Source organism: Periophthalmus magnuspinnatus, chromosome 11, assembly GCF_009829125.3.
Source record: "Periophthalmus magnuspinnatus isolate fPerMag1 chromosome 11, fPerMag1.2.pri, whole genome shotgun sequence".
Lineage (NCBI taxonomy): Eukaryota > Metazoa > Chordata > Actinopteri > Gobiiformes > Gobiidae > Periophthalmus > Periophthalmus magnuspinnatus.
The window spans coordinates 29,007,202-29,034,387 of NC_047136.2; the positions used below are offsets into that span (position 1 = coordinate 29,007,202).

Consider the following 27,186-nt stretch of genomic DNA (forward strand, 5'->3'; position numbering starts at 1 on the left):
AGGCCATAACTGGAGCAGCTCTTTGGACAGTTCCTGTTTGGATCCACAGGACGTGTTCTTATTGGTCCATCTCATTTAAGGTAAGCAGGTGATCGGTTGGTTCCGCAGTAATAATAGTAGTAGCAGCAGTAGTAGCAGTAGCAGTAATAGCTGTAGTACTAATAGAGGTCAGGGTTATGGTGGAGGATTATGGGGGTTTAAGGCTGATCTGTGTCCGACCACAACACAAATTCCATTGACTTCCATTCATTTCTTGTAGTCTCAACCTAACCTTAACCATAGTCACTACCCTAACCTTAACCAAATCCTAACCTCAACCAAACCCTAACCTTAACCAAACCCTAACCATAGTCACTACCCTAACCTCAACCAAACCCTAATCTTAACCAAACCCTAACCATAGTCACTACCCTAACCTTAACCAAACCCTAACCTTAACCAAACGCTAACCTCAACCCAACCCTAACCTCAACCAAACCCAAACCTTAACCAAACCCTAACCTTAACCAAACCCTAACCACAACCTAAACCTAACCTTAATCAAATGTTAATCTTTACCTAAACCGTAAGCTTAACCTAAACAACGTAAACTCTATTCTTAACCTTAAACTAAACCTTAACCTGAACCCTAACCTTAACCAAACTTTAACCTTAACCAAATCCTAACCTTTACCAAACCTTAACCTATTTGAACCCAGATCTGAACTTTCAGCCACGCTGTTGATCTGATAATAAAGGATTTACATCATGGCAGTCAGTGTGACCCTTGACCCCAGCAGGTGTCAAACAGGATTATACAGTTTAAACAGACTAAAGTACAAGGGTAGTAGTAGTAGTAGTAGTAGTAGCAGTGTTTAAGTTCTTTCACAATAAAAAAAATCTACATTAATCTAGATGGCGAAAGAACTTCAAATCTCACTGTAATATAAGTTTGGTTACTACAACTTATATTGCAGTAAAAATACTGTTACTACAATAAAAGTACCGTTACTGTGTTCTGTACATTAAAGTTACATGTCTGTAGTTTTCATAAATCAGGTGGATGTTCTGAGGTGTAGGATAATCCTAAACTACAGGGTTAGTGGCTTTTACACAGAATAAGACCATGTGAACACACAGGGAGGGCATCTGATACAAAGGGAGGGCATCTGACACACAGGCAGGGCACCTGACACATAGGGAGAGCATCTGACACACAGGGACATTTGAGAACATGTTTGTAGAGCTGCAGCTGTGGAGGGTTGAATAAATACCTTCTATTACTCATTATTGGTACAAAATAACTACTCAGTTTTTCTATATACATTTTTTCACTGTACAATATTGTTCCTTGGTTCATTTTTTGGGGGATAGTTCCTGATTATGTCAGTGGCATTCAATTGTTTCAACATGATCGTTTATCATGTATTTTCTTTAGCAATATATCGTACTTCAAAATGTGTTATTGTGTCAGGTGTATCTAATGGGCCACAGTGAGACACAAACACATCTTGAGCACTCTCTTGCTGTAGTCCTGCTGTAGTCCTGCTTTAGTTCTGGTTCAGTCCTGGTTCAGTCCTGGTTTAGTCCTGGTTTAGTCCAGGTTTAGGTGTATCCTGGAGCGGCCCTGGGTTCTGTGGTGGTTTGGTCTTTGTCCTTAAATTCTCCAGAGTCATAAATCTGACTGTGCCCCACATGTGTCCAGAGCCAGAGCCCACTGAGCATGTGCAGAAGAGGAGAGAGAAGGGGAGAGAGAAGGGGAAGAGACAGAGGAGAGGGGGGAGAAGGGGAAGAGAGAGGAGAGAGGGGGTGAGAGAGAAGGGGAAAAGAGAGAGGAGAGAAGGGGAAGAGAGAGAGGAGAGAAGGGGACAGAGACGGGGGAGAGAGAGGAGAGAGGGGGAGAGAGAAGGGAAAGAGAGGGGAGAGGAGAGCGGAACGAGAGTGGAGAGAGGGGGAGAAAGAAGGGGTACAGGGACAGAGAGGAGAGAGATGGAGAGACAGGGAGAGGAGGGGGTGTCCTGGTCTTGGCTATGACACAGTTTTGGTTTGTGTTTGTGTCCTACATTTAGAGTTCAGAGGAAAACGTCAGAGCAGACCCACCTGAGACCAGGACTGAACAGGTCTGGAACAGGCTCTGTTTATGTGTAAGGGTCACACCTGAAAGATTATGGGACAGTCCTATTTCAATTCTGCTTAACTATTGCTTAGAGATAGACCAATATATCGGACTGTTATTTGGACTTTTTAGCATATCGGCTTTAAATCTCCAGCACAGGCCGATATTTTTGTTGTGGGTGACCTGCTGTCTAAAAATCCCCAGTTCTGAACACTAGTGCAAAGAAAACTACAAAAATATCACTGTGCTGCTGTCTATGGTCTGTGATGAAACATGGGCTGTCAGTGAGTTTTGATTAAATTAAAATTACATAATTTGAGTGTTTGGGTTAGGGTTCAGGGCAACCAATGGCCCAACATATTGGCAATTGGTTGCCCTGAATTCTAAACACTCTTTACTCTTACTTCACTCTTTATTTATTGACTCTTACTTCACTCTTTATTTATCCCCAAGGGGAAATTCAGATTGTAGGTCTCTTCTTCATCTTCATCTTCATCTGATATGAAAAAAATCACATCAGTCGATCTTTAATACTCCTGCTCTAGCTCTGGTCTCAGTCCTGGTTTAGTCCTGGTTTAGTCCTGGTTCAGTCCTGGTTTAGTCCTGGTTTATAACTGGTTCAGTCCTGGTTTATAACTGGTTCAGTCCTGGTTCAGTCCTGGTTCAGTCCTGGTTCAGTCCTGGTTCAGTCCTGGTTCAGTCCTGGTTTATTCCTGGTTCAGTTCTGGTTTAGTCCTGGTTTAGTCCTAGTTTAGTCCTGGTTTAGTCCTGGTTTATTCCTGGTTCAGTCCTGGTTTTGTCCATGTAAATATTTTCTTTCTAACACCTCTACTTCTCATCCTGTCCTCAGATGCACTCTCCTCCTCTCGCTCTCATCCGTCTGCCTCCTCTCTCTCCTCCTCCCTCTCTTCTTTTTCTCTTCTTGGTTTCTGTTACCTCTCTCTCCCTCGCTGTCTCTTTCTGTCCCTGTTTCACTCTTTTCCTCCTTCTCCCCCTTTCTTTCTCTTGTTCCTTATTTACTGTTCTTCCCCCCTCCTCTCTTTTCTATCTCTCTATTTCTTCTCTCTCTCCACCATCTCCATCTGCTTCCTCTTCTCCCTCTCCTCCTAATACTCTTTCTTCCTCTACTCCCTGTCTTCTCTCTCTCCCTCTCGTCATCTTTCTATTTTCCACCTCTTCCTCATCTTCTGTCTCTCCTCCTTCTCTTCTGTCTCTCTCCCTCTCTTCCTCCTCCTTCCCCCCCCCCTTTCCCCTCTTCTCTTCTCTCTCTTTTTTCCTGTTCTTTCGCTCTCTTTTTGTTTTGGTCCATTTATGTCTAGAATCTCACTGATAAATGATCCATCTGCCAATCCGAGCGCATCTCCTGCTGTTACCGGGCAGATTTACTCCAAAACCAAACCTACTGCCAAAAATCCCACACGCCCCGTCTCCATCTCCTCCTCTGCTTCTCCTCTTCCTCCTTTCCTCCTTTCCTCCATTCCTCCTTTCCTCCTGTCCTCGTCCAAGAATCCCATGTATTTCAGAACATGTTTGTAGAGGTCTAAATTATAGGATTCACAACTTTATACAGAATAAGACCCCATGGACACACAGGGAGGGCATCTGATACACAGGGCATCTGACACACAGGGAGGGCATCACAGGGAGTGGCGACAATAGCTCAGTTGGTAGAGTGTTTGTCCACTGATCCGAAGGTTGGCGGTTCCTTGGGTAGTAGGTGAGTGGTTCCTTGTTGTAAAGCGCTTTGAGTACCTTGAAGGTAGAAAAGCGCTATAGAAAATTTGACACACAGGTACTTAAAGTTTAATTATGGATGTTGGTCTAAACAGGAAGTTGCACAAGCTTTCTGCAGTGCTCACACAGAGCCTGTGGTGGCGCTGTTGTTGTACATTCAAGTTTTTAGGTAGATTAAAGCCACATTTTGGTTTTTGTTTTTCAGCTGATCTGAGGGGGTCCTCCCCCACCACATCACTTTCTGTTCACTTCCTGTTTGGTCACATGACTCTGAGGAGCAGAGCTTCATTCACAGTGAGTTTATCAAATGTCTAAACAAATATCTGTTGCGTGCTGGTCAGTGCTTTTGTCCAAGATTTTCTAGGAACAGCTGACTATCAGCCTGTTCTTGTGAGCGCCCAGAGACTGTATATATGTGTATATAAACATATATACAGTCTATGTGAGCGCCAATAGACTGTATATATGTGTAGATAAACATATATACAGTCTATGTGAGCGCCAATAGACTGTATATATGTGTATATAAACATATATACAGTCTATGTGAGCGCCAATAAACTGTATATATGTGTAGATAAACATATATACAGTCTATGTGAGCACAGTACAAATACCTTACAAACCTGACAAGAGTTTCTGGCTCAGAACTCTCTATATTTTTACTCTGGCCTTAAGTGTTCCTCAAGTGGACTGCAGTGCGGTTTGCTTGTGATGTGAATGCTAACCGGCCTCGATTTAAATAAGCTTCCGTAGGGTGATGAGCATGAACAAAAGAGAAAGAGAGAATCCCAAATGGGCGAAGTAGACTGCAAGATGTACAGCGAGGAAGAAAACACGTTCTAAATAATCTGACAAAGATATATGATCTTTTCTGGGGCCGATCACAAACGGCTAATGACACAGACCTGTCATAACTCCCTGGTTTGTTTGCAGACCTGAACATTGAACATTGCTAAAATCTGATGCAGTTTAGCCCTTGTTGACCAGTAACAGATTGGGCAGGGACTTTCCTCTGGCCAGTCTGTGGTTCTTATTTCATTTTCTTTTCCTGGACTATTTGCGATACAGCACCACCTCAGGTGAGGAGTGTGTCTTGGTTCCGTTTATTTGAGCTCAAGTTCGGTGAGAACGTGAGCCACACCAAATGAAAACAGCAACAGTCTTTCATGTTTGGTCCCCAGTTGAACCAGTAAATGAGATTAAAAGGTGTGAAAGTGCTGTGTTTGAGTTTTATTAACTGCAGTATTTTTCATAAGGTTATATTTCTCTCTCTCGTCAGATTTGTTCGGCCATGTTTTGCTGACATAATCAGACCCCGCCCCCTCTCCCCTCTGGCCCCGCACCATGGCGCGCTGTGATTGGCCGTCGTTTCTGTGCATCCTGTGTGTCTCCATGGCGACCGCAGTGACATCATCAATCCCCCCAGACCAGGAGCCAATCAGCATCGTCTCCTGGGAACGTGAGTCTACAGCTAACCAGAAACCAGAACTAAACCAGGACTAAAACAGGACTAAACCAATACTAATCCAGGACTAAACCAGCTCTAAACCAGGACTAAATCTGGACTAAATCAGGACAAAACCAGGGCTCAAACAAGACTAAACCAGGACTAAACCAGGACTAAACCAGGGCTAAACCTGGTCTAAATCAGGACAAAACCAGGACTAATCCAGGACTGAACCAGGACTGAACCAGGAATAAACCAGGACTGAACCAGTTATAAACCAGGACTGAACCAGGACTGAACCAGGAATAAACCAGGAATAAACCAGGACTGAACCAGCAATAAACCAGGACTGAGACCAGAGCTAGAGCAGGAGTATTAAAGATCGACCAGGAATAAATCAGGACAAAACCAGGGCTCAAACAAGACTAAACCAAGACTAAACCAGGACTAAACCAGGGCTAAACCAGGGCTAAACCAGGGCTAAACCAGGGCTAAACCTGGACTAAACCAGGACTAAACCAGGACTAAACCAGGACTAAACCAGGGCTAAACCTGGACTAAACCAGGACTAAACCTAGACTAAACCAGGACTAAACCTCGACTAAACCAGGGCTAAACTTGGACTAAATCAGGACTAAATCAGGACAAAACCAGGACAAAACCAGGACAAAACCAGGACAAAACCAGGACAAAACCAGGACTAAACCAGGACTAAACCAGGACTAAACCAGGACTAAACCAGATCTAAACTAGGTCTAATCCCTGTCTCCTCTTATGGCAGAGTCGTTGGCCTTCCCGTGTTTTCAGGGCTCTCTTCAGGACAATGACACTCGGCGACTCGGTCTGGACTTCCAGAGAATGATCCGAGTTCAACACATGCTTTACATCGCTGCAAGGTACAAATACTTACGAATATTACAAATACTGCAAATACTATGAATACTACAAAGACTGTGAATACTGCTTGTACTACTGCTATACTACAGGTCGATTGACATGTATAATATAGTGTACAAATACTACAAACACTTGTGGTGCAGTGTCTGAGGGGCTCGTTCATCTTTAACCCTACCACTACCATTATCATTTATAATACAGGCCCATCACCACATGCTTCATATTGCTGCAAATACTATGAATACTGTGAATACTATAAATACTACGAATGCTATTACCCCCTGTGTCTTTTAAACATTTCCAGTGCCTTTGGTGTTTCAGTGTTACTGAAGCTGCGTGAATGTGTGAATGTTAAATACCATCTAAACATTATGATCATTATCTATGTATTATTTGGTCTTTTCAGAGATCATGTTTTCGCTGTGAATCTGTCGACGGCTGCAGAAAACTTTGTGCCTCAAATGGTGAGAAGCGTTTCTACGATGACAAAAACACAAGAAAATTGGATGAAGATTTATCTAAGTTTTAATTTAATTTTCTTGTGTTTGCTCCAGAGTCTGACCTGGAAATCTAAAGACGTGGGAAAATGCACTGTGCGAGGAAAGAACAGCGTAAGGATGGGCGTCTGACACAATCTAACACACAGGGAGGGCATCTGACACAATCTGAAATCGAAAGAGCGTTAGGTCGAGATCTAAATTTTCATCAGCCTCAATGATAAGACAAGTGCATTTTAATGGACAGCCAGTCCTGTGGCAGTGAGAGCACGTGGTACTGAAGAGGATTTAGCGCTCTCTTGTTTAGGTGAAAGCTGAGTTACTGCCACAGCGCGTCTCTTCTTTGTGTCTCCTCACGTTTCCCGAGTTTAGACTTAAATCTAAATAATGGGACTAAAACTGCAGAGTCTCTTTTCATCCCTCTGATTACCTTCATTTACCTTTATACCTTCTTTTCTCCTCTTTCTCTCCTCTGGTGCTTATTTTCATTATAATCCAAGTTACTGAAAGTAAATTATTATTTTGCACCATTTATGAGTGAAACTTAAGACCTCATTTAGCGCACGGACATCGCACATGTTTCTGCCGATGGCAGATAATGCACATGTGTTTTTAGGCTTAACATATACAAACTCATTACAAACTTTAAATGTGGATTTATCTGGAATTATTGGTCCTATCAACACAAAATAAAAACTGTAGTGATCCTGACACCTGCTCTTTATGCCTGAAGTCCATCTGTCTATGTTTTCTGTAAGATCGAAGAAGATCGAATTGAAAATTGGGATTGATCAATATGAGGGGATTTTTAGCCCTCATATTGATTTAATCCTGATTTTCGATGCAGGGAGAGCATCTGACACAATGTGATACACAGGGAGGACATGTAGGAGAGTATCTTACACACAAGGGGGTGTCAGAGAGGGCATCTGACTGTTTTTGTCTCCTTCAGGATGAGTGTTATAACTACATCAAAGTCCTGGTCCCTAAAGATGACTCGACGCTTTTCGCCTGTGGCACCAACGCCTTCAACCCCACCTGTAGGAGCTACCAGGTACTGCAGCCCCTGGGGTTTGGGTCAGGAGTATGTTTAGTCCTGTTTTCATTGAGCGCTCACACTCGCCTAGTCTGAACTGTGTCCAAGTATAGAAAGTCCCTAAAGCGCGGCACATTTGCCCAGTGTGAGTGCAGACTGTGGCACAGAGGACAAGTCTGTCACACATTTTAAAATTTGAATTAAAATATTGACGATAAAAAATAATATTGAAACAAATCCATAAAGCAGACTTATCCACAAAAAAATATTCTAAATGTACAATATCGGTGCCATTGGACATGATCCTGGGTTTTTTATTTCACTATTTTGTCCCTAAATCATGATATGAACATTAATAACAGACCCATCTGGCTCCACATTAGCCACTGTAACTGTGAGCGTCAATGAGCTTCATCTGGAGCTGAACACTGTTGGTGACATCACACTCCCTTAGTTCACTTCATTATACAGTTTAAGACTCTTTCTGATTTAAAGAGATTTTATCTTACCTGATGTTTGTTGATGTTTGTTTTTCCAGATGCGTTCTCTGCAGCAGGAGGGAGAGGATGTGATTGGACAGGCACGGTGTCCCTTTGAGTCGGGACAGTCCAACGTGGGAATTTTTGCCGGTCTGTGCAGCAACAAATACATAAGAATACACAAAAAATGCACAAAAATATATTTATACTAAAATAATACTGACTGATTTAATCATTTAGGTTACTATATTCACATGAGACATTCACATGCTCATTTCACTAAAACAACATTATTTAGTCAGCCCTCAATTGTGCAAGTTCTCCCACTTAAAAAGATGAGAGAGACGTGTAATGTTCATCATAGATTCACTTCAACTATGAGAGACAGAATGAGAAAAAAAAAAAATCCAAATCCAATTATGGTGGAAAATAAGTATTTGGTCAATAACAAAAGTTCATCTCAATACTTTGTTATATTCCCTTTGTTGGCAATAACAGAGGCCAAACATTTTCTGTGAGTCTCCACAAGGTTTTCACACACTGTTGCTGGTAGTTTGGCCCATTCCTCCTGCAGATCTCCTCTAGAGCAGTGGTATTTTGGGGCTGTTGCTGGGCAACACGGACTTTCAACTCCCTCCAAAGATTTTCTTTGGGGTTGAGATCTGGAGACAAGCTGGATCACTCCAGGACCTAGAAATGCTTCTTAGGAAGCCACTCCTTTGTTGCCCGGTGGTGTGTTTGGGGTCATTGTCATGCTGAAAAACCCAGCCACGTTTCATCTTCAATGCCCTTGCCACTGGAAGGAGGTTTTCACTCAAAATCTCATGATACATGGCCCCATTCATTCTTTCCTTTACATGGATCAGTCATCCTGGTCTCTTTGCAGAAAAACAACCCCAAAGCATGATGTTTCTACCCCCATGCTTCACACTAGGTATGGTGTTCTTTGGATGCAACTCAGCATTCTTTCTCCTCCAAACACAAGTTGAGTTTTTACCTGAAAGTTCTATTTTGGGTTCATCTGACCATATGACATTCTAACAATCCTCTTCTGGATCATCCAAATGCTCTCTAGCAAACTTCAGACGGGCTTGGACATGTACTGGCTTAAGCAGGAGGACACATCAGGCACTGCAGGATTTGAGTCCCTGGCGGGGTAGTGTGTTACTGATGCTAGCCTTTGTTACTTTGGTCCCAGCTCTCTGCAGGTCCGTCACTAGGTCCCCCCGTGGGGTTCTTTTTGCTCATGTTCTTGTGATCATTTTGACCCCATGGGGTGAAATCTTGCGTGGAGTCCCAGATCGAGGGAGATTTTCAGTGCTCTTGTTTGTCTTCCATTTTCTAATATTTGCTCCCACAGTTGATTTCTTCACACCAAGCTGCTTACCTATTGCAAATTCAGTCTTTCCAGCCTGGTGCAGGTCTACATTTTTGTTTGTGGTGTCCTTTGACAGCTCTTTGGTCTTGGCCATAGTGGAGTTTAGAGTCTGACTGACGTTGTGGACAGGTGTCTTTTATACTGATAATGACTTCAAACAGGTGCCATTAATACAGGTAACGAGTGGAGGACAGAGGGGCCTCTTAAAGAAGAAGTTACAGGTCTGTGAGAGCCAGAAATCTTGCTTGTTTGTAGGTGCCCAAATACTTATTTTACTGAGTAATTTACAAATTAAAAACTGTGAAACTATGATAAAAAATTACAGGTCTCTCTCATCTTTTTAAGTAGGAGAACTTGCACAGCTGGTGACTGACTAAATACGTTTTTGCCCCACTGTAGAGGTAATTCCATAACTGTTACCTGACAACCATAATGTAAACAAGGGCCAAAAGGTTCATACAGTTTACACAATAGCTGTCGATACACTAATAAAAATAAATGACAACAGTTTGTTAAATGAAGGTTTAAACTGTGCGTAAATTTTCTTTGTATTTTGGATGTTTTTCGCACTGATGACAGAAGCAGAGGAATTCTGTTTTACAACTCAGTGCTACTTCCTGTGTTTTTGTACTTTTCTTCACTTAACTGATGTACAACATATTTAGCACAGATACCATCCCACCAAACCAAGTCAGAATTAGACAAACATAGAAACCAACTGCACTCTGCATTTTGCGTTTTGTTGTTTGCGTTCTCACATTTGCTCCTTTATATTTAGTTACTTTTTTAAAAATTGTGTTTTCCTTTTTCCCAGGAGGAGACTTTTACTCGGGCACTATGACAGACTTCCTGGCGTCAGACGCAGTGATCTACCGCAGTTTAGGCGAGGGACGCCCAGTACTCAGGACGGTTAAGTACGACTCCAAGTGGCTCAGAGGTATGTCCTACCTCCTAACCCCTATCTCCTTATCCCTACTTCCTAAGCCCTACCCACTCCCTCATCCACACTACTGCTGACTGCTAAGGACCATAAAGTATGACTCCAAGTGGCTAACATGTATATCCTACCTCCTAATCCTTATGTCCTACACCTTATCTCCTAACCCCTACCCTCCCACACTCTACCTCTCTGTACTGCGAACAGTTAAACATGACACCAAGGGGCTCTTCCTATGTCTTATGTCCCGCAACCCCTACACCCTAACCTCTATGCCCTACCTAGTATCTCCTATGCACTACTGTCCTGTGCTGAGGACCGCCAAGTGTGAATGGCTCAGAACCCTATACCCTAACCCCTACTCCCTATTCCCAACCTTCAAAGCAAATCTCCTACACACGAGAACAATCACGTACGACTCCTAGTGGCTGTGAGGTATGCCCTATATTCTACATCCTAGCACCTAACCCAGGGGTGGGCAAACTTTTTTATATATATATATATATATATATATATATATATATATATATATATATATATATATATATATATACACACACACACACCCCCCCCCCCCCACACACACACACACACACACACACACACATATATATAAACACACATTCCATATTTGCTGGCCATGCGCCGCTTTGTCATGATGACATTTATGGAGATGTTCAGTAAAGGGGCAGGGGGGACTTAGCCCATAATACCTCATTGGGCTCCGCAATTTTCCAACCTGGAAGTAATAAGTGTAAGTGTATAACAGACAAAAGCACAATATGTCTTCTTTAAGTATAACGCATTTGTATTCTTATAGGCCTGTTAAGAATGTATCCTTCAATGCATTTTGCAAGATAAAAACACATTTAAGGTATATGTATCATTGACCCTGTATCAGCATATATAGCGTAGTGTATCCCCACACTCTACCTGGGGTGTCACAATACAGAAATTTCAAACTCGATTTCGATACAGAGGAACACACTCGATATTCAGTAATGATTCTGATACCACTATGATAAAAAACACTCTTTCTTTTAGACAATATACTGTGATTTTCCTCATTAAATGTTGTGCTTTGTGTTCTATTCCATGTGTGTTATATGTGTGTAATCCCTCAATGTGCAGTAGGTTCATAGTGGTCCATGGGTGTATACTAGTCTGTGTGTCTTATACTTGTGAAAGATACAGCTCAAGATCATTCTAAAAATATTCAGGAACGGTTCATTTCTGTCCTGTGAATGTGACTTTTTTATTATTGATACCTGCTCAAATGAGTATCTAGTTTTGATACTGGTTATAGTATTGATTAGTATCTGATTTTCGATACTTTTAACAAGCTTACCCCCTTTCTCCTACATCCTAATTCCTACCAACTACTGGCAGGCTTAGGATGGTGACATATGACACTACCCCCTATCCCCTAACCCCTCCCTCTGTCCTCCTCCTCTCTGCTCACCCTGTGTCCTGTGTCTGTGCAGAGCCACACTTTCTTCATGCCATCGACTTTGGGAACTATGTCTACTTCTTCTTCAGAGAGATCTCTGTGGAATACACAGCCTTGGGAAAGGTACTAATACTACAAACTATAATTCTTCTCTAATACTACAGTACACCTACACTCAGAGGTGGAGTAAACAGCCCTGGAAAAGGTGCAAATACAACTACTGCAAACTACAATACTAATATTGACAATAACACTATTATAAAACCACACTCAGAGGTGGAGTACTTCACCCTGGGAAAGGTTCAAATACTCCAATATTATAATACTATAAAACTAATAACTTAATAACTTAATGTTTGGCAGGGCAGTTCTAATGGTGATTAACCTAAAGGAAAAAAGCTGAATACAATGTTTCTGAATAAAACAGTAATTCTAACTGCAGAGGGTCTCACGCACCACAAGAGGTACATGTACCACAGTTCGAGAAACACTACTGTTGATTATATATTTGTTGGCACATCCCTACTAAAGTGCATATATATATATATATATGTGGATATATGTGTGTGTGTGTACTTTAGGTGGTGTTTTCTCGGGTGCTGCAGATGTGTACAGTGCAGTACAGTATATGGTGCATATATTATGTGTGATTGTACACACATTATACAGTACAGAATATATTAGTATCATGTGCAGTACAGATACATGTGTGTGCATGTGTATATGTGTGTGTGTGTACGGGTGCAAGTATGGGTGTATGTGTGTGCGTATTTGTATGTGTATGTGTGTATAGGATGGGCAGATACAGTGATACATTATATTTAATGTGTGTATTGCACTTTTAGGTGGTATTCTCTCGTGTGGGTCGAGTTTGCAAAAATGATGATGGAGGATCTCCCCGAGTCCTGGACCGACACTGGACCTCCTTCTTAAAGGTACAGTGTCATGATAGACATGATAAACATCTGAATGATTATACACAACAGAGCTGTACTAACTCACCATAATACAATCACAAAGGACCTCTTTCTTAAAGGTACAGTGCACCTTTAGAATCACTCTACCTCATTGTAACAATACTGTCTCACCTTTAGTATCACACTACCTCATTGTAATAATACTGTCTCATTTTTAATATCACATTCTAACTCATCATTCATCATAATTAATATACAGTACACAGGATGGTGTAATATAAAACACAAAATAATAAAACAATAATATAACACAAAAACCTCTTTCTTAAAGGCACAGTGCACCCATGCAGCTACTAATACTATCACACATATAGAACAATGTATGTGTGCTTGTATATATGTATATATACACACACACACACACTTATTTATATATTTTTATATATATATATTTCAGGCTCGTTTAAACTGTTCGGTTCCCGGGGACTCGTTCTTTTACTTCGATGTTCTTCAGTCGGTCACAAACATTCTGCAGATCCAGGGGCGCCCCGCTGTGGTTGGGGTCTTCACTACTCAGACTAACAGGTATAAATACTACTAATACTATAACTACTATTTAAAAATACTACTACAAATACTACTACTATATTACAAATGTGACTATACTTCACTACTCAAATACTAGTACTACAACTACTACAAATACCACCACTATACTATTAATACTACTAGTATACTACTACAAATACTACTGCCACTACTACTATACTTATTATTAAATTGCTACTGTAAGTACTACATCACCCAGAATAACAAGAACAAATACTACAACTTTCTGTATTTCTACAATATTACATTGCTATTATGCTACATATTTAGTATGTTTTCCGAGTATTTTCAGGTTGGCCTAGTATTTACATATTTTGATGCACTCCGCAGTATTCCGGGATCAGCGGTCTGCGCCTTCTTCATGGACGACATTGAAAACGTTTTTAATGGAAAATTTAAAGAACAAAAAACCTCAGATTCATCCTGGACTCCCTTGCCCGAAAACCAGGTCCCAAAACCCAGGTAAGATCTGGTCTATAACAAGACCCAGACCAAGACCAGACCGAGAACCAGGTCCCAAAACCCAGGTAAGACCCGGTCTATAACGAGACCAAGACCAGACCGAGAACCAGGTCCAGTCCAATGGCCCATTTCACTGGATAGTCCTGGTTCATATGTGGTTCATATCACTGGCTTGAACAAATTTTAATGGTTTAATAATCGCGCTCTTCTTCCTTCCCTCTCTCTCGCTCCCTCCCTCTCCACCCCTCCATCTCCCTCTCCCTTGTCTCCGCTCAGACCGGGCTCGTGTGCTGGAGACCCGCCCGCTGAGGATTATCGTTCCTCAGTCCAGTTTCCAGACCAGGTCCTGAGCTTCAGTAAGAGCTTCCCTTTGATGGACCCGAGTGTGTGGGCCATACTCAACCGCCCACTGTTCACCCAGACCACCTCCAGGTAAAGAGACAATGACGGGGTTTAGACCGGAGTCCTGCTCAAGACCAGGTTTAGACCAGGGTTTAGGCGGGAGTCCTACTCAAGACCGGATTTAGACTGGGTTTAAACCAGAGTCCTCCTCAAGACCGGGAGTAGACTGGGTTTAGACTAGAGTCCTCCTCAAGACCAGGTGTAGACTGGGTTTAGGCCGGACTCCTGCTCAAGACCAGGTTTAGACCAGGGTTTAGACCTACCTCATTCCTGTTTAGTCCTGGTTTAGTTTTTTCTTAAATCCTGATTTATTCCTTGTTTAGTCCTGGTTTAGTTCTGGTTTAGTCCTGGTTTAATCCTGGTTCAGTCTTGTTTAATTTGTGTTCAGTCATGGTTCAGTCCTGGTTTAGTTCTGGTTTAGTCCTGGTTTAATCCTGGTTCAGTCTTGTTTAGTCTACGTTCAGTCCTGGTTCAGTCCTGGTTCAGTCCTGGTCTAGTCCAGGTTTAGTCCTGGTTTAAACCTGGTTCAGTCCTGTTATGTCTGCATTCAGTCATGGTTCAGTCCTGGTTTAGTTCTGGTTTAGTCCTTGTTCAGTCCTTGTTCAGTCCTGGTTTAGTCCTGGTCTAACCGATCTCTGGTCTCAGGTCCAGACTCTCCTCTCTGGCCGTGGACGTCTCCGCTGGACCTCACTGGGACCAGACTGTACTGTTCCTCGGGTCTGAGGACGGAAAAGTCCTCAAAGTCCTCCTCAAATCCCACAACCAGACCTTCAGTCCGGTCCTACTGGAGGAGATCCCAGTCTACAACCCTGTCAGGTACAGGAGGGCCTCTGACACACAGAGCGGGCATCTGACACGTGGTTGAAGATCCGAGCTAAACTCCTCTGGGTCTGCTCAGTGATGTCCAGTGTTTCCTGTTAAAAGACCACACATCTTTTCAGGATGGTGGGAGAGTTATGAGCTGAACTGATTGTAACATGACTTAACTAGATAACCAGGCAAAGAATGGTGAGAAAACGGGAAGTCCCGAAACTTCCACTGATCACAATTAATGTGACATATCAATGCAATGTATGAACCAATATTAAATTAAATTAAAATAAAAAAAGATATCCACAAGACATTTACTGATCAATATGCAAAAATATGAACAATCTTAAATACACCAACAGCTCCAGGGTCCAGTGAGAGCTGAGGGGAAAGGGGATGGGCATCCAGTCAGAGACGCCTTGATGTAGCCCAAAAGTACCCACTTTGTTAAACATTTCCTACTTCAAGTTCCGGTACCATGGCACCAGTGAAGTGGGTGCTTCTCACAGTTTAATAGGTCAATCTATAATACTATAGACACATAGGAGGGAGGGCATCTGACACATGGTTAGGACATCTGACACACAGGGAGGGCATCTGATACACGGTTTGATCTTGCTCTGGTTTTATAAAGCTTAAATATTGTAAAAGAAAAATATAAAATCTTTCAATGTTTGGCTGCTCATCCAAGCTGCTTCTTCAGTTCTGGTCCGATTGCTGGTGGACACTGCCTTATGTCTGTCTGAAGAGAGGAGCTGACTACACTGAAACTAACAACACCTATTGTTTACAGTTTCTGTTGGTAGGTTAGGTAAGATGTACAGCAGACTGGGGTCCTGAGCTGCTCTTGTGACGGTGTTGGTACATCCTCTTAAGGAGTAGCTGTTTAGTTTCTCCAATGTAATGCTCACTGCATCTTCACTACAATGAATGGAGTAGACCACATTACTTTGTTTATGGCTCAGGGGTTTGTCCTTTGGGTGAACCAGTTTCTGTCTTAAAGTGTTTGTAGGTTTGAAACAGACAGGAATCTCATACGGTCTGAAAATCCCCTGAAGTTTTTCAGACACACCACCTGTGCAAGGAATAGTTTACACCTTTCCTTCTAGGTTCAGATCCCTGTTGTGCTGTTTTTTAGCTCTCTTTGATCTATTGAAGGCCCATTTTGGATATCCACAAGCCGAGAGGGCTTTCTCTGTAACTGTAAACAACAGATGTGTTAGTGTCAGTGTTGTTAGCTCCTCCCTTCAGATAGATATAAGGCAGTGTCCACCTCAGTCTGACCAGAACTGACTACTTAAATATGTACAGAAATGTTCCGTACGTGACTGTCACATTAAAGTGCATATGACATGTTCATTTCACTAAAACATAGATAAAAGAATTATACTTACTATTCATGCTGGAGGTGTTCTGCATGTATGTATATGGTGGAATGTCCATCAGTTGCACACATCAGCACTGCCAGAAAAGTTTTAAAATGGTTTGAAAACTCAAGAAAAAATACAAAATGGATTTAAACAGCACATTTTCAGGACTCTGTGTACGAGAGTTCATGGCGTTTATGGTTTAGAAGTTTGATTTTGAAAAAAAGGTGAGATTGACTAATTGAAAAACTGTTGGCTAATTCTAGCTAGCTTGTGACTGTAATGTTATACGAGAGGGACTTGTTTAACAGCACAAATCAATCAATTAATTTAAAAGTGACTAGATCCTCACTGTATTACAGCACATATCAGCATGTGAACAATATTCATCTGAGCTGACCCGTCTGTGCTACATCTGTGCTACATTTGTGTTACATCTGTGTTACGTGTGTTTCGTCTGTGTTTCGTCTGTGTTACATCTGTGTTATATGTGTGTTTACGTCTGTGTTACATGTGTCTTACATAGCAAACAACGAAGTTAAATCAGTCAACTGGACAAATCATTGTAGGAGTGAAGACGTTTCGCTGCTCATCCAAGCCGCTTCTTCAGTTCTGGTCAGAATGCTGGTGGCCACTGCCTTTAAATCTATCTGAGGGCAGGGGCTAACCACACTGAAACTGTAAACAGCTATTGTCTCCAGTTTCAGCTGAGACTACCCTATCCAGCCTTTAACGACCCTGCTATTGTTCTCATTGTTCTGGGTCTGAGGATGGAGTTGTAGATGGGGGAGAGATTATGTCTCAGGCCCCCATTTCTGTTTAAGGAAGGATTCTCTTTCCTAACAAAAATAGCTTATTTGACTCCTCTCTCAAACCATTTCTTTTCTGGTGGCAGTGGCCACCAGCATTCTGACCAGAACTGAGGAAGCGGCTTGGATGAGCAGCAAAACGTCTTCACTCCTACAAGATTTGTCCAGTTGACAGATTTAACTTCGTTGTTTGCTATGGATCAGACCTGGACGACTGAGGGTTTACACAGACATGTGTGTTACATCTGTGTTAGACGTGTGCTACGTGTGCTACGTGTGTTACAGCTGCGTTACAGCTGTGTTACAGCTGCGTTACAGCTGTGTTACATGTGACTTGCCTGGATATCTGTGTTGGTCCAATTGATGTGTGTATCTGATGTGTGGCTCTGGTCCCAGTCTGTGTGTGCTATGTGTCAAATTCTGTCCTCAGTGCTCATGAGTGAAAATAAGAATTTCACAAATAAGTACATTTTATTATTTAGATGAAACTTCACTCTGACTTAACATACATTTGGTTTGTTCTTCTGTCTTAATATTGGTGGTGGCAAATATCGGTTATTGACCACAACAGCAGAACAAATATCAGATATCGATATTGACTTAGAAAATCCATATTTGAACCATCCCTAGTTTTTCTAGTTTTAAAATGTTAATTTTAACTTTATAATGTTACTTCCTGGTTGGACACGGGGAGCAGATGTGACATATGTAGAGGTATTCTATAAGTTACCTAGCAACCCATATGTAAAACTTTATGATTAGACAAATAAAAATAAATGACAACACCTTTATTTAGTTAAATAAAGGTTTAAACTGTCAGATAAATGTCTTCCTTGTGCGTAGATTGTCTCTGTATTTTGGATGGCGTTTTCAGTGTTTGATGACAGAGGCAGAGGGATTCTGTTGCAACTCAGAGCTACTTCCTGTGTTTTTGTACTTCTCTTCTGAACTTTTTCCACAAACTGTCACTTCACTGATGTAAAACTATGACTCATATTTCCCACAGGTTTATCCTACCAAACCAACTCATGCTCAGACAAACATGTAAACCTGTCACATGCATTTTTCTAAATGAGTCAAAACCTGTGTCTTAGGTGTGGCATTCAGGGGCAGTCGGACAGGAGGGTTCTGTCTCTGGAGCTGGACAGAGAGAATCGTGGTGTGTTCGTGGCCTTCAGGAGCTGTGTGGTCCGAGTTGCAGTGAGTCGCTGTGAGGTGCATCGTGGCTGCCAGAGGTACCCTGTTTTACTCTGAAAATACTGTCACACATAAACAACAGAGGTTATGCACTGACATAATTTTATCTGAAACATGCCCCTCAACTTTTGGACTGAGTGGCACTGTGGCAGAACTGTGAGCAGCTCAACAGACTAAATGTGCCTCTTTGGGGAAGGGAGTTTGATCCCAAACTCTGTATCAGTGATAAATAGGCTGTACTCTGCTGTGACAGTGTAGTTTAACTGTTCATTGGTGTTCTACTGTTTACTTGATTTTTGTTTTTTAGAAATGTGTTGTAGACTTTTGTAATTGTTATTAGACTGTAGCAGCTCTTTCACATTTTAGATTTAATGTTTTGAGCTTGAGAAAATGCCCTTTACACTTTACCTTTGCCGCTCCCTAATAAGGTTCCAAAGGTTTTGATAATATCTGCATAACCTTTATCCAGTAATTCCCAGCATTTCAGAACAGGGAGGGCATCTGACACACAGGGGCATTTCAGAACATGTTTAGGTTTACAATGAGGTTGTGGATTCTATATGTATGTCAAAGATCTTAGCAGCAAGAATGTCATTCAAACCTGTTGCTAGTGCTGGTGGGATTAACCTCAGGGAAAGAAGAGTCAAGTTAGACTTTAGAGCTTTTGTGAGCTGATGTGTGCTGTTAAACAAGTCTCTCACAAATTACATTACAGTCTCAAGCTAGCTAGATTTAGTCAACAGTTTTTCAGTTAGTTTTAGTGGACAATCAAACTCCTAAAAAGGACCATGAACACTCCTGAAAATGTGCTGTTTAAATTAATTTTGGATTTTTTCTTGAGTTTTAAGACTATTTTAATATTTTCCATCTGTGTTTGCTAATGTGTCCATTGTATCTCCACGGTAACTGCTGAATGTTGCTTTATCTGGCGATTACTCCTGCAGTCTCTGTTTTGTTTGTGTATATGTCTGGTTTATACTTAAAGAATTATTGTGTTTCTTCCTCAGGTCGTGTTTGGCATCTCAGGATCCATACTGCATCTGGCTTCGGACTGGACGCTGTGAGAATTTCTCTCCTGGATTCAAGTAAGTCTCAGAAAGTCCTGGTTTCGTCCTGGTTTTGTCCTAGTTCAGGACTGGTTCTATATTTTCTCTCGTGGTGTTAAGTCAGCTTCTCACTTCTCCGTCTGTCTCCATGGAAACACCTCTTTCCCTCTGCCCCTCCACTCTCTCTCATCCCTCCATTTTTCTCCTCTCTTTCATCCAAACACACTGACATTTGTCTCAGTCTGAGAGTTTAGTCAAATAAACCAGGACTGAACCAGGACTGAACCAGGACTGAACCAGGACTGAACCAGGACCGAACCAGGACCGAACCAGGACCGAACCAGGACCGAACCAGGACCGAACCAGGACCGAACCAGGACCGAACTAGGACTGAACCAGAACTAACTCTGGTATGTTTTAGAGCGGGGTTTGAGCAGGACCTGGATGGAGACCCTTCTCTCTACACAGAATCGTGTCACGGTGAGAACCATATACACTTCGTAACGACGGGCAAGGGGGACCTGAAAGACAGAACTCGGGGAATAGTTTAAACAGTGTTTATTTACAACAGAATTGCAAAATGACAGTAGATCAAATGGTGAATCGGGGAGAGTGCCGTGGTCCAAAGTGATAGCGTGAGGAGCAGGGTCTGAGACAGGGCGGACAGTACCGGTGGGGAAGAGCAGGTTCGGAAACGGGAGGGCAGAGCAGGTCCAGGGAGCAGGATCTGATGAGAGCGGAGTGGGTCCAGGGAGATTTGGTGAGGAGCAAGAATATCCAGTAAGTAAAATCCAAAGAGCGCAAAAACAAGAACGGAGCCAAGCAAGGAGTACCATAAAGATACGCGGACGATCTGGCTCTGGGTGTCAGGTCCTGGCTCCTCTTATCCTTAACCATTAGCCCCAGGTGTGCACTGGAAGAGCCAAAAATCTCTGCCCAGCTTCAGGCTCAGACACAGGAGGGAGTAGGGAGGTGCAAAAAGGGGCAGGACCGGCAGGGATCATGACATACCCTCAGTATTATTTTTTCATATTTAAATAGTTTTTAATTTAAATGTTTTCTTCCTCATCCTCAGGCAGCATCATGGCGACGACACGGAACCACGACTTGGCTGACTCTGCATACGGTATGTGACCCCTGGCCCTTGACCCCCGACCCCAAGGGTGGACATTTTGTGGACATTTGTGGGTTTGTTGTTAGTGCACAAAGCTGTTTGAGGAGGTCTTATTATTGTTTTACAAAGGTTCAAACCCATTTCTACCGAGTGCTCTTGGGCAAGACACAGGTTTCATCAAGGTCACAGCATTCTACATCAACAAAAAAAAAAGAGAGAGAGTTAATTTCAAAAGCAGAGCTAATGATCAGAGTGTTCTGTGATGTCTAGTCAGAGGAGAGTCAGGAGAGAGGGTCAGAGTAGACGGTCAGAGGAGAGAGTCAGGGGAGAGGGTCAGAGGAGAGGGTCAGAGGAGCAGGTCAGAAGAGTGGGTCAGAAGAGAGAGTCAGGGGAGAGGGTCAGAGGAGAGAGTCAAAGGAGAGGGTCAGTGGAGAGAGTCAGAGGAGAGGATCAGAGGAGCAGAGGAAGGCTGTTTCTTAGTGAATAGAGGTGACCTCACTCACCTCTATTCACTGAGCTGGAGCTGAATTTTGATGCTCTGCTTCTGCTCCTGAATACTAATAACACACCACCACGCGTCTGCTCCTGACTACTCCTCTGCTCCTCTGTCTTTGCTCCTCTGGCTCTGCTCCTCTGGCTCTGCTCCTCTGGCTCTGCTCCTCTGGCTCTGCTCCTCTGTCTCAGCTCCTCTGGCTCTGCTCCTTTGGCTCATCTCCTTTGGCTTTGCTCCTCTCTCTCGGCTCCTCTGGCTCCTCTGTCTCAGCTCCTCTGGCTCTGCTCCTTTGGCTCATCTCCTTTGGCTTTGCTCCTCTCTCTCTGCTCCTCTGCTCCTCTGGCTCTTCTGGCTCCTTTGGCTCCACTCATGTTCTTGTGTGTTCTTCAGGAGTTGGTTCCCTCTCGGACTCTCATGTTCACTACACGCTCCTCGTCGCCTGCGTTCTCGTGGCGTTCTCTTTGGGTGCCATTTTAGCTGGGTTCCTCGTTTCTTGCTATTGTCGAGGCCCCGCCCACCGAGCCACGCCATTGGCCAAGGACCCGGAAGGTTCATTACCTCACGCCCTTTCTCTACGCTCATTGGCCAAACTCAACGGACTCCTGGACCACACCAGCAAGGTCTGAACTGGGATTAAACCAGGACTAAACCAGAGCTAAAACAGGACTGAACCAGGAGTTAACCAGGACTAAACCAGAACTGAACCAGGTCTACACCAGACCTGAACCAGGACTGAACTTGGAATTAAACAGGACTAACCAGAGACAGAAAAGGACTAAACCAAAACTGAACCAGGTCTACACCAGAACTCAACCAGGACTGAACCAAGACTGAACCAGGACTAAATCCGATCTAAACCCAGTCTAACCTGGTGTCTTGCAGGAGCGGTTGGATGTGTCCAGGCTCTACAGTTCTCTGGTGAATGGGTCCGAGCTGAACCTGGTGCCGCCCCCTGAGCCGCCCGTGGGGGGTGCCGCGGACCTCAGCCTCTCTCAGGTACCAGGACTAGACCAGGACTAAACCATGAGGTCACTAGCGTTAGCAACAGGTTTGATTGACAGCATTGCCTTCAACGGCCTCGCTCCAGATTGCTTCTTTGGTTGCTATGATACTTGCGGTCGAATTTCCAAATGTGAAACTGTGCTCCAGATTAGCCGCTATAACTGCTAGCCTCAATGAGACTCATTTGAATATGAATGCTGTAAGTGATGTCACTCACCGTCAGGCCACTTCTTTATACAGTTTATGATTAAACGCTACAGCTGAAAAATCTGAACAATCTTGGTGGCTGTTTCAGGCGTCTCAAATCCAAAGGCTCCAACTCGAGGCTTTCACGCCGATTTGATGCCATGGTCTGAACACAGTTTTACTCTGGTACCATGGAAAATGCCCACAACAATTCGATAGTTTAAAAAAAAAAAAAAAAATTATGTTGGTTGAACAAACCAACATCCATGGAAACTCTGTGGTAACCATGGAAACCACAGCACTCTGACCAATCAGAACAGTTCGTACCTGTTTTGCTTCTTTCAGTGTTTTCCTTAAAGTATGTATGACAGGTTTTGATGATTCCCCAATTTTGACTTCATCTGGTGGGATAATACCTGCTGTTTGATGAAGAAAAGTTGAAAAATATGTTAAAAATGACAGGAAGTGCAGAGTTCTGTTGTAGAGAGTTCACACTGGGAGAATTCTGTCCAAAAGTTTGACACAATTTACACAAGAAACACTTTTTTTTCCTGACACTTTAAACACGATTTCAACAAAACAAAGGTGTTTTCTTATCATTTTTTTGTCAAATATTAATCCCTGTGACATTAGAGGAGTTTGGGCCCAGTGTACTATATGGTTGTGTCGTAACGGGTGCGGGAAGGCGTCATGACAGGTTGCTAGGTAACAGTTATGGAATTCCTTACCAACCAGAAAGTAAAATTTGAATCCTGAAAATTGCCAAACTGGAAAAAAGTGTAAACATTTTTTTGTAAAACCTTAAATATAATGAGTGTGTCTGACATGTGATCTTACCTGTCCTAGGCACTTTAAATCTGATTGTTCTCTTAGTTCTTGGTCCTTATGGTTGTTGGCCGTTCTTTTTTTTTTCCTCAGACTCTGTCTCATGCCGAGGGGGAGTTTGAGTCCACATTACCCACTCCAGAGTCCAGCCCCAGACCCCGGCGCTGCAAGAGTCCAGACCAAGACCAGGACCAGAGCCAAGACCAGGACCCGAGCCAGGACCAGGACTACAGCCGGGATCATAACCAGATCTGCCCCAGCGCATCCTCTGACCACGATTCCTCCGGCCCCGCCCCCTCCGGCCCTACTCCTTCCTTCGTAGCGTTCGTGGGACACTCATCTGTGTTCCAGACGGCGGCGTGTAAGAGCGACAGCATTCTGACCAATGGGACGGTTGGGACGGCGCAGTTCAGCGACAGGAGAACAGCCAATCAGGAGCCAGTGTCCACGGGGGGCCGGGCATACCTCCTCCAGTCACAGACATCACTGCCTCAGGTGGACGTCTCAGCGCTGGACGAGCTGCTGCGACACATCCACGAGGTGAGACACATCAGTGAATGTTCACAGTCGATTCATGAGGCAGTGATGTGTTTAAAATCACATCCATCTTTAGACAATAGGACTAATTACCAGTGATTAGTCCTGGAAGTGACTTTTTCATCCCTCTACAACACAAATCTTACCCTATTACATACAAAAATATCAAAAACCTACGCACTAAATATCAGAAACCTCCCCACTATTGCAAGAAAAATATGCACACGATAAATATTGACCCTCAAAATATATCGCTCCAGCTTTCATATTTACAAGTTGATATAGTGATTATGGTGACAGGCCTGTTAAACGATGTTAGATGATCAGACTCATCCACATGAACAATAACGAGTGTAATCCCTCATCACTTTAATGCAAACCAGCTTTATATGTGTTAGACTTAATGTTATACAGTACATCAGAACATTTATGAGGTGAGGACAACACAACTGTCCCAGCACTATGTCTGTGGCTACACTAGGGGTGCCCAAATTGGGGCCGGCAGGCCAAGTTTGGCCCTTCTTGGGGGGTCTGATTTGGCCCGCGAGGTGATGCCAAGATTTGTAATAAGTATCTATTTTGATTCCATTTAGCACTGAAAAGACAGAAGTCTACCTAAAAGCACAATCACTAAAGACATATCTTTGCAGAACAAACTTTTTTACATGGAAAACATGAATGGGTTTGGCCCTCACTAATGCGTGTTCATTTTGGCCTGCCAAGACAAAGAGTTTGGGCACCTCTGGTTTATAATATTAGACTAATGTTAAATCTGTTCTCATGCACGAGGTGACAAACATGATACATGCATAATGACATAACAACTGTATTAATTTAACTAAACTATTACACAATCTCAGATGCCTCTGAGATCACAGCTGTATGGTTCTCTGAACAGCTGTGTGGTTGTGTTTCAGGTGAGCGCTTCAGGGACAGGAGGAATCAAAGTCCTGACATCGACCTCATCTTCTGGGTTGTACCCCCCCCTGCACCCAAACCACCCCCACCTGCACCACCCTCACCACCCTCACCTGCATCAGTCCCCCAAAGACGCGTCCCCCTCCAAAGCCCCACCCCCTCACAACAGCACCACTCGCACTCACCACTACACTCCCAAATCCCAGGATCAGAGCTCTGTGGGGCCCAAGCTCCTGGACCCGCTCCTCAACTCCAAACGCCATGCCCCCCTGCAGCCCCGCCCCTCCAGCGGCCACGCCCCTAGACAGCTCGTCAAGATGGCTGCCGTGTCGAGGACTCCCAGCCTCAACCAGGTCCAGACACAGGCCGGGTTTTTAGCCCGAATGAACACGAACAGCAGCAGTAATGGTCCCCCGAGGGGAGTTAAACCCTTGGTTAGCCTGACGCGGCAGCACAGCTACAGCGAAGGACCCAAACCTCAGAGAGTAACCGTGAGGAGGAGCCTGTCCCTGAAGCCACAGATACCCCCAAAACCACTGTTTCTGCCCAACGCTGCTATGCTAACCGAGACATTAACCGAGACATTACCGGAGACACTAACGGAGAGGCTAACAGGAGATAGATATGAGAAATAAGCAATAATAGGAACAATAAAATACAACGATAAACAAACAAATAATCCAGAGCCACAGGGGGAAAACATGACTGAAGGAACGAGGATGAAGTTTGACAGTGAAATGACACAAATTTTAAATAAAGTGTTGGATAAATTAATGAGTTAATGAAGCTAAAAGGAAAGAAATCTAGGTGTGAACAAAACTAAACAGTAAGAAAATTACTAGGGATGCACAGATCAGGTATCGGTTTCATAATATCGGTTCAGCTTGTTGAGCCTTTAACTGTTTTTAATAAGACTGTTAACTGACACAAATCTCGTCTCGAGTACTTGCAGGATAAATTACACAATTTAATTCATTTTGTAAGAAGTTCACTGTATTTTAAGAGAAAAAAATGCACTTTTCAGTCCCTACACTGGTATTGGTTAATTTCGGGTATTGACAGATACTTAAAGCCAAAGTATCAATATCGAATCAGAACTGAAAAATCCGGGTTAGTGCATCCCTAAATATAAGTATTTATCAAGTGTAATAAGGAGACGAGGACAGAGGAAAGTGGAGACAAGGATGGAGGACACGAGGAGACATATGAGCAATGAGGAGGAGCAGAGAGGAGCAACAGAGAGGAGGAGCAAAGAGGAGGAGTGGAGAGTAGGAGCAGAGAGGAGGAGCAGAGAGCGACCGCTGCAGTGACAGAGACTTTTTTCACACTTTTGGTTTGAGTCAAAACTGAACAAAACTTTGAGACTTTTTAAAAACTCAAATCTAGAAAAATCCGGATGGTGATTTTCTGAGATGTTTCTGGATCCTGGACTCGGGTCAAACCTCGACTGTTCTGAATGTGTCTATACCACATTGGTATCACTGCATTTTATAATAATGATATATTCCTGAAATTAGTAAACGTCGCCACATTTGTACTTTTTAAACATTTACTAAAAGCCTTTGCTTAAAATTATAAAACTCCATAAAGTCACTGTGAAAAGTTACTACTGTTACTTTACAATTTAAATCTGCAAATCCCCGAACCTGGTCCTGGACTGGTCTTTGTTTACTCCAGGTACAGTCCTGGTTTAGTCCCAGTTTAGGTCTGGTCTAGTTTTGGTTTAAATCTGGTTTAGTCCTGGTTCAAGCCCAGTTCAGTCCTGGTTTAGACCAAGTTTAGTCCTGCTTAGACCAAGTTAAAATGCTGGTTCCATCTTGGTTTAGTCCAGGTCTAGTCCAGGTTTAGTCCAGGTTTAGTCCAGGTTTAGTCCAGTTCGGGGATTTGCAGATATGCGTCATTCTGTGAGACTGTGTTGGTTTATTATATAATATTTATCCACTTATTATTATTATTATTATGATCTAATAATTGTACTTTTATATTTGCTCCAAACTGAAGCTGCAGAAACATTCACTTTGACATGAATCACATCCTGTGGGTTTAAACCTGTTCATGTCCACATGTAGCTGACATTTTGGGTCAAGCTTAAAGAATTTCAATGTTTTGGCTGAAAATTGTATGTAAAAGTTTGTAAAAAATCAGAATAACTCTGAAATCTCTTGTGTCAAAACGCTGTTGACGGGACTTTTAACTTTTATTTTGTGGGATTTTTAAAAACAAATTTCCGAATTTAAATAATAAATTATTTATTTATTAAGCATAAATCTTCGAGGCTCAGGATTTAAAGGCTGTGAATGATTTTTTTGATAAATATGGTTTTGATTTGGTTCAATTCACTCAAAACATGTTTAAAGTAGAACTAAACACTTGATACACTTTGTATGTGGTGCTTTAAGAGCATTATCTTCTGCACTAAGTCTTGAAGGTTTAGTCCTGGTTTAGACCTGGTTTAGCCCTGGTTCAGTCCTGGTTTAGACCTGGGTTAGACCTGGTTTAGTCCTGGTTTAGACCTGGTTTAGTCCCGGTTTAGACCTGG

General features: G+C 42.8%; 1 protein-coding gene across 1 annotated transcript; it reads left to right on the top strand.

The window, feature by feature from the left end:
• On the top strand, nucleotides 1-25,282 carry LOC117378367 (semaphorin-6D-like). The gene is made up of 23 exons (XM_033974955.2): nucleotides 1-80; nucleotides 4,035-4,123; nucleotides 5,112-5,291; nucleotides 6,061-6,175; nucleotides 6,583-6,640; nucleotides 6,731-6,787; nucleotides 7,626-7,727; nucleotides 8,248-8,338; nucleotides 10,381-10,503; nucleotides 11,988-12,076; nucleotides 12,799-12,888; nucleotides 13,328-13,455; nucleotides 13,810-13,941; nucleotides 14,218-14,373; nucleotides 14,989-15,159; nucleotides 18,424-18,564; nucleotides 19,534-19,611; nucleotides 19,994-20,052; nucleotides 20,648-20,698; nucleotides 21,570-21,799; nucleotides 22,062-22,175; nucleotides 23,286-23,732; nucleotides 24,647-25,282. The coding sequence occupies exons 3-23, from the start codon at nucleotides 5,177-5,179 to the stop codon at nucleotides 25,280-25,282; spliced, it is 3,183 nt and encodes a 1,060-aa protein (XP_033830846.1). The 5' UTR covers nucleotides 1-80; nucleotides 4,035-4,123; nucleotides 5,112-5,176.
• Nucleotides 25,283-27,186: the final 1,904 nt, after the last annotated feature.